Source organism: Dermacentor andersoni, chromosome 6, assembly GCF_023375885.2.
Source record: "Dermacentor andersoni chromosome 6, qqDerAnde1_hic_scaffold, whole genome shotgun sequence".
Classification (NCBI taxonomy): domain Eukaryota; kingdom Metazoa; phylum Arthropoda; class Arachnida; order Ixodida; family Ixodidae; genus Dermacentor; species Dermacentor andersoni.
The window spans coordinates 34,357,804-34,375,047 of record NC_092819.1 but is presented as its reverse complement, the minus strand read 5'-3'; the positions used below and the strand labels follow the sequence as shown (position 1 = coordinate 34,375,047).

Here is a 17,244-nt window from a genome sequence, read left to right as displayed (position 1 = left end):
GAATAATGATGGGTGTAACGTTAAGGGATAAGAAAAGAGCAGATTGGGTGAGGGAACAAACACGAGTTAATGACATCTTAGTTGAAATCAAGAAAAAGAATTGGGCATGGGCAGGACATGTAAGGAGGAGGGAAGATAACCGATGGTCATTAAGGGTTACGGACTGGATTCCAAGAGAAGGGAAGCGTAGCAGGGGGTGGCAGAAAGTTAGGTGGGCGGATGAGTTTAAGATGTTTGCAGTGACAACATGACCACAATCAGCACATGACCGAGGTAGTTGGAAAAGTATGGGAGAGGCAGCCTGGCGTAGCCAGGCTGCTGCTAATGCTGCTGCTGCTGATGAGTGTTTGCGTACATGTGCTCTGTCTCTTTCTATTTACTTCTTATCATTCTACGTCCCCCCCCCCCCCCATCCCTCAGTGAAGGGTAGCAAAGCAGGTTTCTGTTCCGATTAACCTTGGTGCCTTTCCTTTCTTCCATCTCTTTCTCTGTCTCTATGCCTAAGCACAAACACACAGCGCAAAATTATGGAGCGGTGGTGGTTTCTTTTCGTAAAAACGAGACTGCCACGGTGATATGTCAGAAGCATCCTTTGGCTCATTTATGTCGGTTTACAAAAAGCAATATGGCTAACAAATAAAGCTCCATAAGCGAAAATCGCAAGTTTTTCGGATGTAGAAGTTAATAATAATAATAATAATAATAATAATAATAATAATAATAATAATAATAATAATAATAATAACTTCTTTATTTCCATCAGTGATGGAGGAGACTGCGGGTAAAAGTCGATTTAGAGTCAAGCGACTTGACTAGAGCCCGCAGCCTCCTTTACAAGGCAAACAGCGATTGAACAGGAGACATATATATACATAGCAATCGACTACATGTGAAATATGCACAAAAAATGAGCGCAGCAACACAAATTACTTGAAAAACGCTCTTCAATTATTTAAGAAAGATTGAGTGACAAAATGTTCACGTAAAGTTCGTACACCAGTTATATAAATATCAAGACCTGATTTCAGAAACAAATTTAAAAGTGTTGGTAGTGTGTATGATATCTTTTGTGTAGAGTAATTGGCACGCGGAGTGACCACCTTCCACTGTTCCGTACACCTTGTGATGTAAGAATGTGTGTTTCTGGTGAGATTAGATAACTCATGAAGAAACTTTAAGTTTTCTTTTATCTCCCGTTTGAAGGCTTGACTTAACTTGTAATTATAAAGGTTAAACACGGGTATTATATTTGCTATCGGAAATAAGTCTGATGTGTGGGCATTGTAGGGCAGGTTAAATAGTACTCGCAAAAATTTTTTTCTGAAGTATATGTATCTTTTCTAGATTCGTATGTGATGTGGTACCCCACACGAGCAGACAATAATAAAGTGTAGGAAAAAATAGGGTGTTATAAATAAGAACCTTGATTCTGTAAGGTAAAAGAGGTCTCAGCCGCACCATCATGCCAACTAGACGAAATAATTTGCCCAATATCGATTCTATGTGCATGTTCCAAAGCATATTTTGTGAGAAAATAACGCCAAGTATTTTAAAACTCTCTACAATTTCTAGGTTTACATCGTCATAAACAAGGTTGATAGAACTGATTATTTGCTTAGATTTGGGCCTAAAGATTATTGCTTTTGTTTTGTTCATATTGATTTGTAGACAGTTTTGTTTTGACCATGCATGAAGAATTTTCAGAGCAGTGTTAGCTTTATTCTCAAGGCTACTAGAGTCAGGTGACGAAAAAAATATACTGGCGTCGTCTGCGTACATTACGTATTTCGCATCTTTATAGATATTCACTAAGTCAATTATATATATGATAAACAGGAACGGGCTAAGAATACTACCCTGAGGAACGCCTCTGGTGATATGCTTCAAATTTGAGCGGCTATTGTTTATTTCAACATATTGATAGCGACTATCAAGATAAGACTTTATAAGGCTTCCACAGTGCCCTCGAATACCGTAGGTTTCAAGCTTATCAAGTAGAACCGAGTGAAGGATGCAATCAAATGCTTTAGTAAAATCAATATAAATACCAAGGACAATGTTTTTAATTTCAAATTGCGATAAAATAAATTCTTTTTGATGGAGTAGTGCTAATTCTGTAGACCGTCGTTTTCTAAATCCAAACTGGGCTGGAGAAATTAGGCTGTGCTTGTCAAAAAACTTCGAAACCTGCATTAGTATTAGTTTTTCTAGACCCTTCGAAAAAACAGGTAATATAGAAATGGGTTTATAAATTTTAGTATCATTAACGTCACCTTTCTTGAACAATACAGACACTCTGGCTATTTGCATCCGTTTAGGAAAGATAGCGCTTGACAAAGACAAATTAAAAATATAGGTAATGTACGGGGAAATGATATCAAGCACATACTTAGTGAGGTTGTCTATGAAATCGAGAGGACTCTTATATTCTTTCATAGCTAATGCAACACAATATTTAAACTCTTACGCATTATGCACACCGTTGTGTGAGGAAAGAAACTCAAAATACCATGGATGAAGGAAAGCGTAGGAGAGGCGCTGAACAGCCCAGGCGTGTTGGAGAGCGCGTTGAGGAAATCGCGCGCCTTTTTTCATTGATAAGCACTGGGAGAGGTTCCCCCCAGCGTCAACGCTGCCATAGCAACCGCGCTCGTGAAGCTCTCGCTGCTGCTCTCGGCTTCCGAAAAGTGAGATACGATTTTTCGGCACGCGTCTTCCTCGAAGCACATTCCGTTGGCGAGGAGAGCTGAGTTTGGAATGTGGCGTATAAGCTTGAAATTTGCGTTTTGTGCCAGCAAGTGTGAGTGTCAGCCACTAACAGAGGCACCCACGTAATGTTGTTGTTGTTACCTCAAAACATGGCTCGTACTCACGGTGCGGGTCATCGTCGTCTTCTTCAACGTGCCACGGAAGAAGACAGTGGCACGTCTGCTTCGCCAAAACCAATACAGAAGTTTCGTAGGTTTCCTACTGACGCGCGTAAGCAGCGCACACTACCGACGGCTCGTGGCAACGCAAGTTCAAAGCTCGCGCCATTTGCTCCGGCGAGCTTATTGGAAACGTAAAAGGGAGGGGGATGGCACACCAACATGGCTGCATTTCCCGCTTCGAAAACGTGGCCTTAGAACCTCCTATTTTTGGTTCTTTCCTTCGTGCAAAATACAAAGACTGTCTGCTCTGTGGCTAATTAATGCTTACTAATTCCCGACGGTCACTGTCTCGTATTGACATCCGCAAAAAGCTTTGAGTGCTTCCGACAAGCTTCCATGCGCTTCATTCAAGATTCATCTGTTCGCCCGCATGCAGCTCTTCGGAAAGCGCGCATACTTGAACGTTCAACTTAAAAAGGAAGGGTTCAACGACCTCCTTTGTCGTTCGCCAAATGTAACGACTTATGAAAAAAAAAATTGTTATGTTTAGTAACAAAACATGGTTTCTTCAAACCGTTCAAGCGATGGTAATAACAAAAATATTGTTTTGACTAGTTCTCTTTTCCTGTTCTATTCTTCCGCTCGGTGAAAGGGACGTCGCCGACACAAATACGAATTAGTTCCGCCCTCGCAAATGATCCGCAAACTTTTCGTTCGGTTAGCGAATGAAAGCATACGTTGAATAGGGAAAGAATAATAACAAAGCTAACTGAAGAAGTAAATGCTATTTAAAAATAGTTTTTGTACTTTTTTCTGGAATAGCTTGCGTGTCTGATGGCATCATTGTGATACAGCATCACAATACGTGCGCTTTTAGACATTTACATTTCTTTCCCATCTTTTTATTTATTCTGAACGTCTGAATGAATGCATGTAAGGCGAAGGAAAAGCATGAAGGGCGCATGGTTCCTTCTTTTTTTTTTTTGTTCACCTTGTTGTCTACATATCTATTGTGCTTTCACATGAATGCGAATGTCAACAATCTTATCCAGCGTGCAGTGATTACTACAATAAGTAACTGGTGTAGAATGCAAAAAAAGAAATGACACGTTCAGAAACGTCTGAATGAATGCATGTAAGGCGAAGGAAAAGCATGAAGGGCGCATGGTTCCTGCTTTTTTTTTTTTGTTCACCTTGTTGTCTACATATCTATTGTGCTTTCACATGAATGCGAATGTCAACAATCTTATCCAGCGTGCAGTGATTACTACAATAAGTAACTGGTGTAGAATGCAAAAAAATAAAGAAATGACACGATAGCAGTTCAGAGAAAAGGTCGAATTTTACTCTTGGTGCGCTCTATTAACTTACGCTGACAGTTTTATTTATTTGTTTGTTTGTTCTTGCGGAAATTGGGGAAAATTCGAAACGCGCATAGTTTATGCATCAAGTGCGCATACCATTCCTTATCTAGCCAATGAAACTCGATATTATAATCCTGTAAAACACGTTTGCTAGGACTGCTGAAGAAATATACCTACGTCGCTCTATCTATAGTAAAAACTTGTGACTGAGACTTGTGTAAAACGCACGTAAGAAAACTAGCTGTCTTCTTTAACCGTAAATTCTTGCCACGAACAATATATTCGCGCTGCTCTTCAGACGCCCTAATAAACATATTATATGTTACATCATTGCGCTATTTCTATTTTCCCCGTACTTGCGAAGTTGTAAGCTTTAGCGTTTCAGGTTTCTTTCTTTCTTTCTTTCCTTCTTTCTTTCTTTCTTTCTTTCTTTCTTTTTTTCTTTCTCCAAATTCAGTCATTTAAATTTTAACAACATCGAATGATATGTATTTCTTTAATTTGCTGCCGCAGTTAATAACACCTGATTTTTCTTTTAAATGCAACCCATTTACTTCAAGTCACTTCAGCGGCCCTCAACAAGAGCATGTCTGTGTTTCACATGCATTTTAATGGCGAAAATGGAGCTGCAAGCCTCCGGAGTGGCATGGGTTTCCAGAGGGCGGTTTCACGTGTTTACCATTTGCCAGGTTTTCTGATGGTTATGAACAACGGGAAATTACGCCGAGTCTCGTCACATAGCACTGTGGTAAATCATATCTTGTCTTCCTCAGATAGGCAGGTTTTCTTAATTACTGGGGACGTCCTTCACTCGCATTGCAATGGACGCCCAGGCGGAGCGATCTTCAGCTCCACTCGACAGGCCAACCCCCCCCCCCCCCCTCCTGTAGCTATAAAAACATCATCAGCCCCACCATAATAGTCGTTTCCGCCGTGATGCCACGTAATGTTCTCGTGCCAGTTGAAGACACAGTCGGTAAAGCAATTTTCCTAAACAGCATACACTCAGCTATCTCCGTCTGCGTTTGTGAATGCTTAGCAGTTATGCTAAGTGGCAGTTACGGCTGCCTGTAGCAACTCCTTGTATCACCCATTGTCGTCGTGCCCTCTTCGTCATGCTGCCGTCGTCACATCATCGTCATCGTGCCACTGTTTCCGTCTTCAGGCTGTGGTTATTTCTTTGCAATCGTGCCGTCTTCGTCAAGCTGCCATGATCGCACCGTCGTCACGCTCTCGCCATTTCCTTGCCGTCGTGCCATCGCGGTCACACAGTCGTCGTCGCCATCGCATCGTCGCCGCCGTCGTGTTGTCGACGTCGTTACACGCACGCTCACATCACACACAACTGGATATCTCCCAGTTCTACATCACGAAGCTATCGCTTGACACGGGCAATCATCTCCCGATGGTGTGTTTCCCTTGTACAGCGCTAAGGAGGTGTATAGGTATCGGGATACCATGTAACATCACGGTTCTCCGTAACGCCACGCTCAAAGAAACCTCGTAAACAATACTAAAGGTTAGGATCAATTTGCTCGCGTGCCCATTTAGGTAGCCGAAGGGGTTATAGCCTACAACCTTCCTTTTTTTTCCGTTCCTTCTTCCTTTCTTTCTTCGTGCTCCTCAGCCTGGCTGGGCTCCGCTTCGCTGGCCTCGTCGCTGTTCGTGTCTCCCGTGGTGGTGGCCTGGTGCCGGCGCAAGAGCCTCCGCCTCACGGCCGTAGTCGGGGGCCTTGTGGCGGCACTGGGCTGCCTGTTCTCGTCGTTCGCGTCCCAGCTGCACCAGGGTCTCCTGAGTCAGGGCCTGGTGCTGGGCCTGGGCCTGGGCATGGCGCGGGACGCCGGCAGCCTGGTGCTCGGCCAGTACTTCAAGCGACGCCGCCACTGCGCGGAGGTGGCCGCCTGCGCTGGCACCGGGCTCGGTGTGGCGGCCGTGGCCGCTTTCCTCCATTCGGCGCTCGGGTGAGCAGCAGTCACCCCCCCTCCCCCCCCCCTCCCTATTCTCAACTTGGCATGGTATCTACCATAGCGTTTCCTAAAAAATTGACTAGAGGGATGCATTGACCCAAACGGCGCAACAAGTCGGGACGCAAGGTAAGAAAGGGAACAGACGAGCCCAGACTTCCAACTCGCTCATTCCATTTCTTACGCTGTGTCTCGTCTTGTCGCACGGTTTGTATTAATGCATCCGTTCCAACTCACCCAGCCATCAGCCCTTCTACCGGAGGGAAGCCTGACGCTAGTGCGCAGTGTCGAGTGTCGTGTGTGGAAGGTCGGCCGGCATGCGATTGATTATTGGTGCATGTAATACCTTATATTTGCTGAAATGTCGGCCTACGGACTTCTAACGACTTTCGTTCTCATTTTTTTTTGTAAGTTTAGAAATTGGTCGTCTCCAGCAAATTGTTCCGTTATAAAAATGCAACAATACCCAATGGTCATGCATGTGCGCAGAAACTAATTTTGGCTTGCTGTGTTTGGGAAACTATGGGTGCTTGAAAATTTAGAAATATAAAGAGTGGTAAAGAAAATCTAAATAAATAAATTCTCGAACGTGGAGTAAGCAATGGTCGAACAAGGGATGTCTCTGACGGGGGCAGTCTCGGTATCTTTTTCGAGGGGGGGGGGGGGGGGGGTTAGGGTAGGGTGAGCGCGACATCGCCAAGCTGCGGACCAAAACGCTCAAATTTTAGCGAAAAGCAGCTAAGTGAAGACGATGGAGACCTGATAATTTTATCCTTTTCTTTAATGCTTTAGTTATTTCTATAAGTCTTCCGTATTCTTATTTAAACTATAGCTTTAGGTTACCGCCTGTGGTGGCGAGTCAATCGACGCTCGAAATGTACAATGGGAATTGACAACCCCCGACTTTCTGGAACGAAATCAGATCTCAAGATTGGGCTTTGAACTGGTACCAAACTCAACATACCTGCACCATTCCTTCAACTTATTGTAAATAAAGTAGGTGATCTCTGCCACCAGAAATCTATCTGTCTTTTTTTCCGCAAGAGGCAAAATCTTTCACGCAAGAACCGCCTCTTCTCTTGTCGACTTTGTTTCTTCCGCTCATTTTCTAGCTTGATGGCACCCTTGTGCGTGCACGAGGGGAGACGACCTACGTGTAGCCCCTGGAATTAATTCCGTGAACGTCGGCGCGAACCAAACGGGCCCACCCGCTCGCTTTATCTGCCCATCTATCCACGGTTTCGCATGTGGTGTGCACGTCCTTGCGGAACGATGTCGTCGCAGTGCGTCACGAGAGGTAAGAGGGAGAGAGAAAGAGGGAGAAGGTGAATGGGACAGAGGAAGAGGCGTTACTTTTGCGAATCGAGTGGAATCACGGTTCCGGCTCAGCGAGGGCCGGCGGCGCACTGCAGAAGAGCACCTGCCTCTTTAAGGGAGCGCTAAAGTGAAACACGAAATAAGCTTACACTGATAAAATATTCCTTAAAAATTCTATTTCTTTTCATTCCGCATTATGAGTTTATTTACAAGGAGGCGAAATGAAGGCCAAACTCTTCTTTTTTTTTCTTCAATTTCGCGCTGAAGGTACATCAGTACATCAGTGTAACGTTACAGATTGTAATGTGTTTACTCGCGTATGGGCCCTTGTGGCGCAGTAGACATTCTTTAAACTTGCTAAATTTACTCTCTGGTTTCTTTTAGTATACAATATAGTCCGTCTAGTAATTCAAAGGATTAACTAAAGCTGAACCGACGCCACCAAAATTCATGACGTCACGGCAAGTTGACGCGGGAACTTCAAGGCGCCGTCGCCACGTGTTTTTCGCTTTTCGGTCATTTCTGTCTTACCAAGCGTTGTCTACCGGTAAGAGTAGCTTTTCTAGCATTGCAGAAGCGTAATTAGCGTATACAGCTAAACTTAATTTTGTCCTTAGTATTCTTTTAGGGTATCTCAGCTCGAAAAAAAGAAAGAACAAGCCTCGTCTTTGCAATGTAGGACCACTTTATAGCCCGCCATTAATCGCTAGTCAGGAAATAATACCATCCACTAATCAAATATGTCATTCATTCATTCATTCATTCATTCATTCATTCATTCATTCATTCATTCATTCATTCATTCATTCATTCATTCATTCACTGATGCCCTGCGCAGTTCCCTGGGCTGGCGCCACGGCCTGCAGGCAGCGACGGGCCTGCTGTCCCTCAACTTCGTGCTGGGCGCCTTCTACCGGTCGGCGTCCCTGTACCACCCGCACCGGCGCGCCATCGTGCACTTGAAGAACCAGCGGCGCAAGATCAAGGAGAAGCAGCCGTGCGCGGAGAGGCCGCCCTTCTTCGACTTCTCCGTGCTTCGCACCCGGACGCTCAGGGTCGTCATGGTGACCGCCGCTCTTGCCGCGGCCGGACTGTACACGCCGTTCTTCTGTCTCGTACGTATACACACCAAACGCATGCATACCGTTTCTTCAGGCAGGCTAGGTGGACGTTTAGGCGGCATTCACGCGGGATGTGTTTTCGACGTATTTTTCGCGTCGCTTCGCGTCGCTTCGCGTTGCGCCGACGCTCCCTTTTCGCGCAGCGCTATATCACTGTACCGTACGTTCGATTGAAATGCGCTTCGTGTGGCTACCAATAAAACTGTTTGTAGTCAGGCGCTCGTGAGCTACATAGGTTATAGACGAGGATGCTTTGAAGTTTGGCGTCGACATGCAACTGAACAGCACGAAACCAAGTGCGTCAATTTCGGCGTCAACGAGTGTTGACAGTAACGCAAGAACCCGTCGCATCATTAGACGATGTTTCGCAAAAACGTTATTCCCACGTGATGCAGGATCTGCGTCGTTGTTTTGAATAGAGACTATTATTTAAAGACATCCTATCGAAATAGACTACACCCCTGGCCCCGCACCTCACGCGAGTGGTACATACCATAACAAGGTCACACATTGGGATGTTCACACAGAGCATCTACAATGTAAACTTGTCTGTATAGTTGGAATCGTGAGAAAGTTCCAGCATTTATCACCTATATAGCTACGTTGTACCACGCACTATATGAATAGCAATTCAAATACTGCATCTTGGTGTGAGGCAGTACCATACAGCGAAACATCATGATGCTCTCAGTTATGCAGAAAAATGCGCTGGAGCAATCCCTGTCGTTCTTTACAGAACACATTCTGAGCCACTGTTTACCGCTTATCGCATCATGCGCTTATCCAACATGTACCTTTACCGTCTTTTACAACCACACAAAAGACGGATCTAACACGGCATATTATTCTCATCCGGAGTTGCTCACCTCCACAGCAACATTCACTACTACCTTACATGACACCATGAATACTGGTCTGGGTCGCACCCATGTACGAACTACGGTTTTCAAACTTTAAAATATACTTTCCCTTCTTTACTAAACAAATGTGGCTTATTTTACACGTCAATCCGTGAAATTTCGTTTTGTGCATTGATCTGCCACTATTTCTCTCTAATTTGTATTAAAGCTCTGCGAAGCGATGTTATTGTATTTGTTGTATGTTTCATTTTATGCTACACTGCGTGTTCTTTATTTTGAGTCTTCCTTGTAAACAACATTGGCTTGTGCCGTCTATGTTTTTGCGCGTACAGCTGTACCGATGCATACATGGCGGAAGGGAGCACCGTGAAGCCGCAACTTAGCTGATTTCTTCCCCTTCTCCTCAGCGATGTACATATATGCATGCATGTCTAGAATAAAGACTCTCAGACACAGAAAGCTCAATAATCTCGCGGCTTCGTTACACTGCCTAGGAAGGAAAGAAAAAGTGGAGAACGAAAGTAGAAGGGTTAACCAGTTTAGCTCAACCGGTTTGCTACCTTAGACATGGTAGCGGGATTGGGGGCGATGAAAGATGGGGAGGAGAGAGAGAGCACATAGCACAGCGCACACTTCGTCAGTTACAGTCCGTCACTCCTGCGTGGTACGTGACATTACTGTCACAGCCGCTTGTCCTAGCCCGTCTCTTTCAAAAACCGAAGTAGTCCCTTAGTCGCCTTCAGCTGCGATGACTTCTGTCAGCGACATGTGAAAATCGTTTCAACTGACAATGGTCTATTGTCAAGGTGCGCTAGAACGGACGCAAGGGACTGTGTCTGAACATTACATTCAGGACAGTCGCACACAATATGTTCCAGCGTCTCCTCGCAAAGACAGGCATTGCACAGAGCATTGTCGGCCATTTCAATGCGAAATGAGTTAAGATTTCGTGAATGCCACCCCTAGCAATAAGCGATAAAGCAGAGTGGCCTCTCTTCGGCGGAGTCCAGTTGGCATATAGAGATGAATCAAAGAGGGTAGGTGGTATTGATGATTGCTCCGGTTGGTCTGGCTGCTTGGTGTGCACCATAGAAAGAGCGCGATCTCCTGTGCGAGCACTCGAAGTCGGCCAGCTGTGTCGGACCGTGAAAGTGGTATGGCCTCTTCCTGTGTGTCTTCAAGAGCTGCCCGAGCGGCACTATCGGCGTCCTCGTTTCCTATGACACCGCAGTGACTTGGCAGCCACTGAAACGCCACGTGGCGTCCTTTCTCATGTGATGTATGGAGTAGGCATCTAATATCGAATATGAGCTGTTCGTATGGCCCGCGACGCAGAGCTGATAGCAGAGATTGTAGGGCTGCCTTTCAGTCACCGAAGATTCAGCATTGTCGAGATGGTCCCCGATTGACGAAACAAAGTGCAGCGCGAAGAGCAGCTAGATCCGCAGATGCCGATGTCGTTGGGTGGTCATTTCAAAAGCTGATGGTAATAGCTCTTGCTGGGACAACCACAGCACAGGACGAACACTGGATGTTTGTGGAACCATCAGTATAGATATGTACACTTTCCGCATACCTCTCGTGCAGAAGAAGCAGAGACGGTTGTTTCAGCGGAGGCGACGACAGCTCATAATTTTTCCCAATTCCTGTTACACTGAGATGTACTGTGGGGCCGATAACACACCAAGAGGGTATCGATGGTTTAGATGCAGCGGTGAAGCCCGAGGGAAGTTTGTCGTTGTCTAGAATTGCTGTGATCAATATGGTGGTCGCACCAGGAGTAATCTATGGGCACCTTCAGGATACGATGGCGTATGGTTTGGTCTTAGAGCCATTTCCCTTTTTTCGCCGAGTCTCGTGACCCGAGAACTTTTGCTCGTTCGGGTATCCGAGCTCGAGTGGCGGCATTTAATGTGGCGAGATGGAGAAATAGGCAAGTTAACAAACCAACAGTAAACAATGAAACTCAAATCAGGACAGCGAATCCAGAAGTTCGTTCTTAATGTATAGGTTACTTAAATAGCGTGATACATTCGAACAGCCTCGTGCGCTAAATCGCTCTAGTTAAGGAAAATCAAGCGAAAGTTTTTCGACATCCGTCAACGAAACTTTCGCTGTTTGAAATTCGCGATTGAAATCTTATTTCGATCACCGCCGTCATCTGTCGCCTGATTCCTTCCTGCCTCTTTTGTTTCCCGTCATTGACAGGTACCGCTGAGCGCAGCCGAAGGCGTCCAAGGAGCGTGGGCGTTGCAGGCCCTCCTCGGCTTCGCAACTGCCGGTGGTACCGGCGTGGCCGGACTGCTGCTGCTGCGGCGTCCGACGCAATGCGTGCTCAGCCGGCGCTGCCTGTGCCAGCTGTCGCTGCTGGGCGCCGGACTGGCCATGCTGGCACTCGGGGCGCTGAACGGTTTCGCCGGCTACGCGCTGTTCGCGGCCGTCTACGGTGCCAGCGCCGGCGGAGTGGCCTACGCGCTGCGCATGCTCGTCTTCGAGCGGCTGAGGGCACGGCACTTTGGCCGCGCCTGGGGATTCGTCCAGTGGGCCCAGTGCGTACCCGTGCTCGTAGGAGTGCCCGTTACAGGTACGCGCCCGCTCTTCGCGCGATACACAATTTTACGCCTGAAATTGACACTTCTCGGCCGAAATGTGATGACGTCTATAAATGAAAAAAGATAATCGTAAAATGCATTATACAGTAGAAAATAGGAGTGCCGATACCACTGCGCGGTATATACGCAGTAGGCATAACCGCAGTACGTGTCGAAAAGCAATACTGATATGGTAGAAGTTGCACAATAAATAAAGCAATCACTTTTCGCTCCCAGGACTCAGTGAGGTTAGAAGCGGGGACAAAGTGCATCGTAACATTTGAGCACCGTGATTAGTACACATGCGAAGGATGTGCCATTACTCATGATGACACGTTGTCTAACTGGTGGTGTTTTGGGTTAGGTTTGAGAACTGCTCCAAGAAAGGATTGTTTTTGCGCTTTCCATGATGTATGGCGCATGCAGTGAATCAACTTCATGCAAGCCAAGTTTGGTAAACAGTGGTATCTGTATGGCTATCAAATGGTGAAACTGTAAAAGCACGTGCAGCTTTTTTGTGAAGTGCCCCAAGTTTTTTTCAGATTTGACGCAGTGTTTTCCTTTGCGTTGCAACCTGGCGGTACACACAGCGTCACGTCTCGGTCGACGCCCACTATAAAAGCTGCGCGCTGAGAGAGAGAGAGAGAGAGAGAGAAGGCAAGGAGAAGAATGGCAGGGAGGCCAACGAGACGAGCGTCCGATGTCCTCTTGTACCCCCTAGAGCTGCCAATCCACGCACAACTGTGCACCGATGCCGCATCCTTGTTTTCTATACATGGATCGCAGAAAAATCGCAAACATATCTTGTGCTTGTTGCTTTTCGCCTTCTCCTTGCGCTTAATTTTATCGTTCCGGCCTCTTTGAACTTTTTTTTTCTGTACTGTACACGTAAGAATTCAGTACGAGTGAGTGAGTGAAAACTTTATTGAGCTCTACTAATTGTTTTTCTGCGGCTGGGGCGTATTCTTCAGGGGAGTCTTCCTCCTCGTGTCTTCCCCGAAGGACTTCACACGCTGCTTCTTCCGTCCTCTCTCGCAATGGTCAGCTGCCCTCAGTCCAGGGCTCCGCTGGCTTCTGCTGTCCGTCGTGCACGCCACACTAGACCTATAGCTGGTCCTCGCAGCGGTCGCTAGACAGCAGTTCCTCCCATTGTTCCACCAGGTTGCGACGCAAAGGAAAACACTGTGCCAAATCTTCAAAAAACTTGGGACACTTCAGAAAAAAGCTGCGCGTGCTTTTACAGTTTCACCGTTTGATGGCCACACAGATACCACTGTTTACCAAAGTTGACTCATTGTATGATGTATGAAGTTGCCTCATTTTGTGACTATACACCATGGAAAGCGCAACAAACAATCCTTTCCTTGGAGCAGTTGTGTTAGACAACGTGTCATCATGAGTAATGGCATATCCCTCACATAAGTAATAATTACGGTGCTCAATTGTTACGATACACTTTGTCATCGCTTCTAAACTGACCGAGTCCTGGAAACGTAAAAGTGATTGGTTTATTTATTGGGCAATTTCTACCATATAAGTATTGCTTGTCGACACGTATTGTGGTTATGCCTACAGCATACGTACCGCGCAGTTACAGAGGCATGCCAACAAATTGACGTAGTCCCAATCAAGAATTAAGTACGAACTCTGCGCCCGCAAAACCGCAGTGCATCTTCTCTCCGCCTCCACGCTACTAAGCACAGTTCCCAAGGCGCCGTTTTAATGGAGAGTTTCAGCTTTGTTTATCCCGGGTTGGTGGTGTCATCTTGTGGCGTAGGGTTTAACCAGGAAGAGCACGTAGTCGTTGTAGTATAGAACCATATTCTATATATTTATCTGCTGGTGCAGAGAGTTGACAGACCCGTAATCGTCCACGTGCAGTCGTTCTTTAGTTTTCTTTCTACAAGAACACATGTGTAACGTGAAAAAAAAAAAACATTTATAAGGCATTGTGGTCGGACAAAGCATTACGAAATGTCGCTACCAGCGTTGCTGCGCCGCCATCTATATTTACAGTAACCTGGTATTCCGTGAAGAGTAATACAAGATAATAACAAAAAGAAAGTTATTGGCTGGCACATCTCCACTGCCTCATTAACTTGGAGAGCAGTGTATTTGCCGCTCAATTGTAAATGTATCACCGATTATAGTTTATTACCGGTCTCGTGTACTACTGCTCTCACAACATTGGTTAGCTCGAAAGCAGCACACATTCTTAGCGTTCGCACATTACCGCCGTCAGTCGACCCTGATGGATACGCTACTACTGAGTTACAGCGTCAGCTTCAAAAGCAAGCGTTCACTGGTCCAGAAAACTTGGAGGACGCTTAAGCTTCACCTTTAAGAGAGGAGCGTAGGGTAGACAAAGAGAAGGCATGCGAAAGTCTTGTCACAGCTGCGTACGTGTGTGAGAGACCTTATATATGTATACGTAACAGACTTCCCTGCCTGTTGCCGCCGCTATATGTATCCGTTCGCTCGACCCCCTTTTCGTCTGACGGGTAGCTAACCAGAATTGCTTCTGGTAGACCTCCTACCTGCTTTTCCATACATCTTTCCTTCATCTCTCTATATCCTCTCTTATCGCAGGTTACATCAACAAGTCGAGGCAGGATCCGAAGGCGGGCTTTTATTTCTCGGCAGCATGCACTTTCGCCGGGGCCACGAGTCTCTTCTTCCTGCCGGACGGCCGGAGAGAGTCGACTCGTTGCATCCACGCTCCTCACCAGCACAAGCTGCCGCCCCAGCACTACCACAATCACAACCACTCGCTCGATACCCCGTGCTGCGAGTGCCAGTGTCCGCAGCACCGACACCCGAGTGCTAGTGAGAGCCCGAACAAGGGTAGCTTCGAGCGCGCGGACACCGCCGACGCCGACGCCGTCGTGATCAGGACGCCCTGCGCCTGTAGCCGCAGGTCTCTGCTGTCATATCAGAGGAGCACGTCGTGGTCCACTTCGATGGAGTACCTGGACCAGCCTCCGGGTCTCGGAGGTGTGTTTGCGCCGGACGCAGACTGCCTCGACGACGAGCTGGCCGAGATTGTGCGACGGCCGGAGCTGTTGCAGTGTATCGCTGACGAGCGACTTGTGGTAGACGTTGGTGCTCGCTGCGCGTCGTGTGGTGGTATGGCGGCTGGACCACTGTGCGACTGCGCCCCATCAACCAGAGACAGAGCCGTGGTGTCACCTAAAAAGGCGCATGCCTCGCGATGCGTCCACGAACCGTTGGTGTTCCGCTCAACCATGGCTCCTATTGAAGAAGTGACCAGCACCGTCTAATCTAATCACGTAAAGAAGGCGTAATGCCAGTTAATACATCTTTCGTGGGTTGACACTGCGGCTCATTAGAGTGTCGTGATAATTTCCATGCAGCTCGGGAACTGAGGCCATAGAGTCGTCGTCAAAGTTAACCGGATGCAGTTTCCGATTTTCAGCCCAGCGTTAGCGTGCAGCTAGCTAATGAGACAGCACAACATGTTCGTTGCGTATGCTCTAGCACAGGTATGAAAGGACAAATCAGGAAACGCCCCTAAAAGGCGTTCGTCCTGGGTTCGAACCCTGGACGAGGACAAATTTTTCAACTGCGAAACTTTATTTAAAAAAAAAAACGCCCCCTTTTCACCCTGTGAAAGTGGATGTACAGCGAAGCTGTTGCCGACGTTAGGCAAACACAACAAACATTAGACGACGTTACGCAAGCACCACGCCCACAAGCGACGCAGGTAACGCGCGCACGAACGTGTGCGTGAGTGCGGCATACATCCCCATTTTTCTAAACCCTCCGAGAAGTGCAAGTACAATAGTGAACTAAATCAATCTGTAAAAGTGAATCGCATCGGAGAATTCGTAGAGTGCGACTTACACACAACCTGCAGGCGTGATAGCGTCGGATCGTAATTCGAATATACGAGGAAACATGATTCTGTTACGCGGAAACTCAAACACAAAGCTGTCCAGCAGCCCTTTGTTTTTGGGTGAGCACCCCGCGAAAAATCCCGACCAACTTGAGGCTAACAGCTTCGCTGTAAAACGTGCATGTGTTTTCTTCACAGCTTGGCGCTACGGTCGGGTGGATGACAATTTTCCATTTCATGAGCCTCCCTCCAGTTTGCGTGCTTCCACAAAAGGGTAGTAAACCTGAAATGCCGGCTGCGTGACCACGCTCATAAAATATTACGCTTTCTGGCAGATCTCGCTCCCCGTCAAATTTTGCCACCGACTTTACAGGCAGAGAAGATAACCTCAACGCGTCGTCCGCGTTGCCTGCATGTCCCGTGTTGTGCCGAATCAAGCCGGTCTTGACCTATTTTCTACTTAAAACGGCCTTCTACGGCGCTGTTCACCACAGCCTGGACTTCGCTTCTTCGGCAAAAGGAGTGAACTTTAATGATTCCCACTCACGAAGTTGTACAGCTACCAACTCCGACCGGTCCTAGTTCGCTCCAGAAAGCCCACTTAATGTGCCGTCATGTGTTCTTTTTCACTCAAGATGGGGTGATTGCCGGGGTTGATGTACGGATCGCTGTGGTCTCTGCTGTTGTGTACTTTTCTCGTACCCACAAGCTGGGTGGTTTGTTGTGAACACTGTTTACAAAGAATCACTTCTATCGCCATTTTTACTGACACTATGCGTATATGGTGGCAACGCCACTCACGTCTTTGTACCGTAATCGACGTACAAATATTTAACAGTAATATATATGTAATACCTGCTATTTTCTTTCATGTACAGGGTTTCTAACCTTTGATAACGATACTGTGGGATAATAATGAGCCGCTATTCAGACGGAACACGCCATGTGCCAAATGAACGGATAACCGTAGTCCGATCACAATATCGTGATGAAAAGCCACCCCACCGAGAAAAGAAGCAGTTCGTTGAGTCATTTTGCTCGTACTGCCTTCTTGTACCTTTTTAAAGTGCTACAGCGCTGGTTTGGAACAAACAAACAGGCACACATACACACGCGCGCGGGCACAGAGAAAGTAAGCAACGGAAAAATTGCTACCACGCTGTGTGCGACGTTTTTCAATGCGCATGTCTAGTTCTCCACTCTCACTGACGGTTTTGTTCCTGTGCTCTGTAACTGTCATGATGTTGTAACTACATGAAGCCCCACCGATTTTGTTAATAAAGACACAAATAAAAGCGCAA

At 46.7% G+C, this 17,244-nt stretch overlaps 1 protein-coding gene across 2 annotated transcripts in view; it reads left to right on the top strand.

Moving 5' to 3' along the window:
- The window catches only part of LOC126521833 (monocarboxylate transporter 13-like), a 66,704-nt gene extending 49,460 nt beyond the window's left edge, over positions 1-17,244 (top strand). For both annotated transcript variants that reach the window (XM_055066129.2, XM_055066128.2), the window contains exons 3-6: positions 5,862-6,195; positions 8,354-8,630; positions 11,705-12,080; positions 14,677-17,244. In XM_055066129.2, coding sequence (XP_054922104.2) covers positions 5,862-6,195; positions 8,354-8,630; positions 11,705-12,080; positions 14,677-15,368 — 1,679 coding nt within the window. In that variant the 3' untranslated portion in view covers positions 15,369-17,244. The remainder of the gene's footprint in view (positions 1-5,861; positions 6,196-8,353; positions 8,631-11,704; positions 12,081-14,676) is intronic.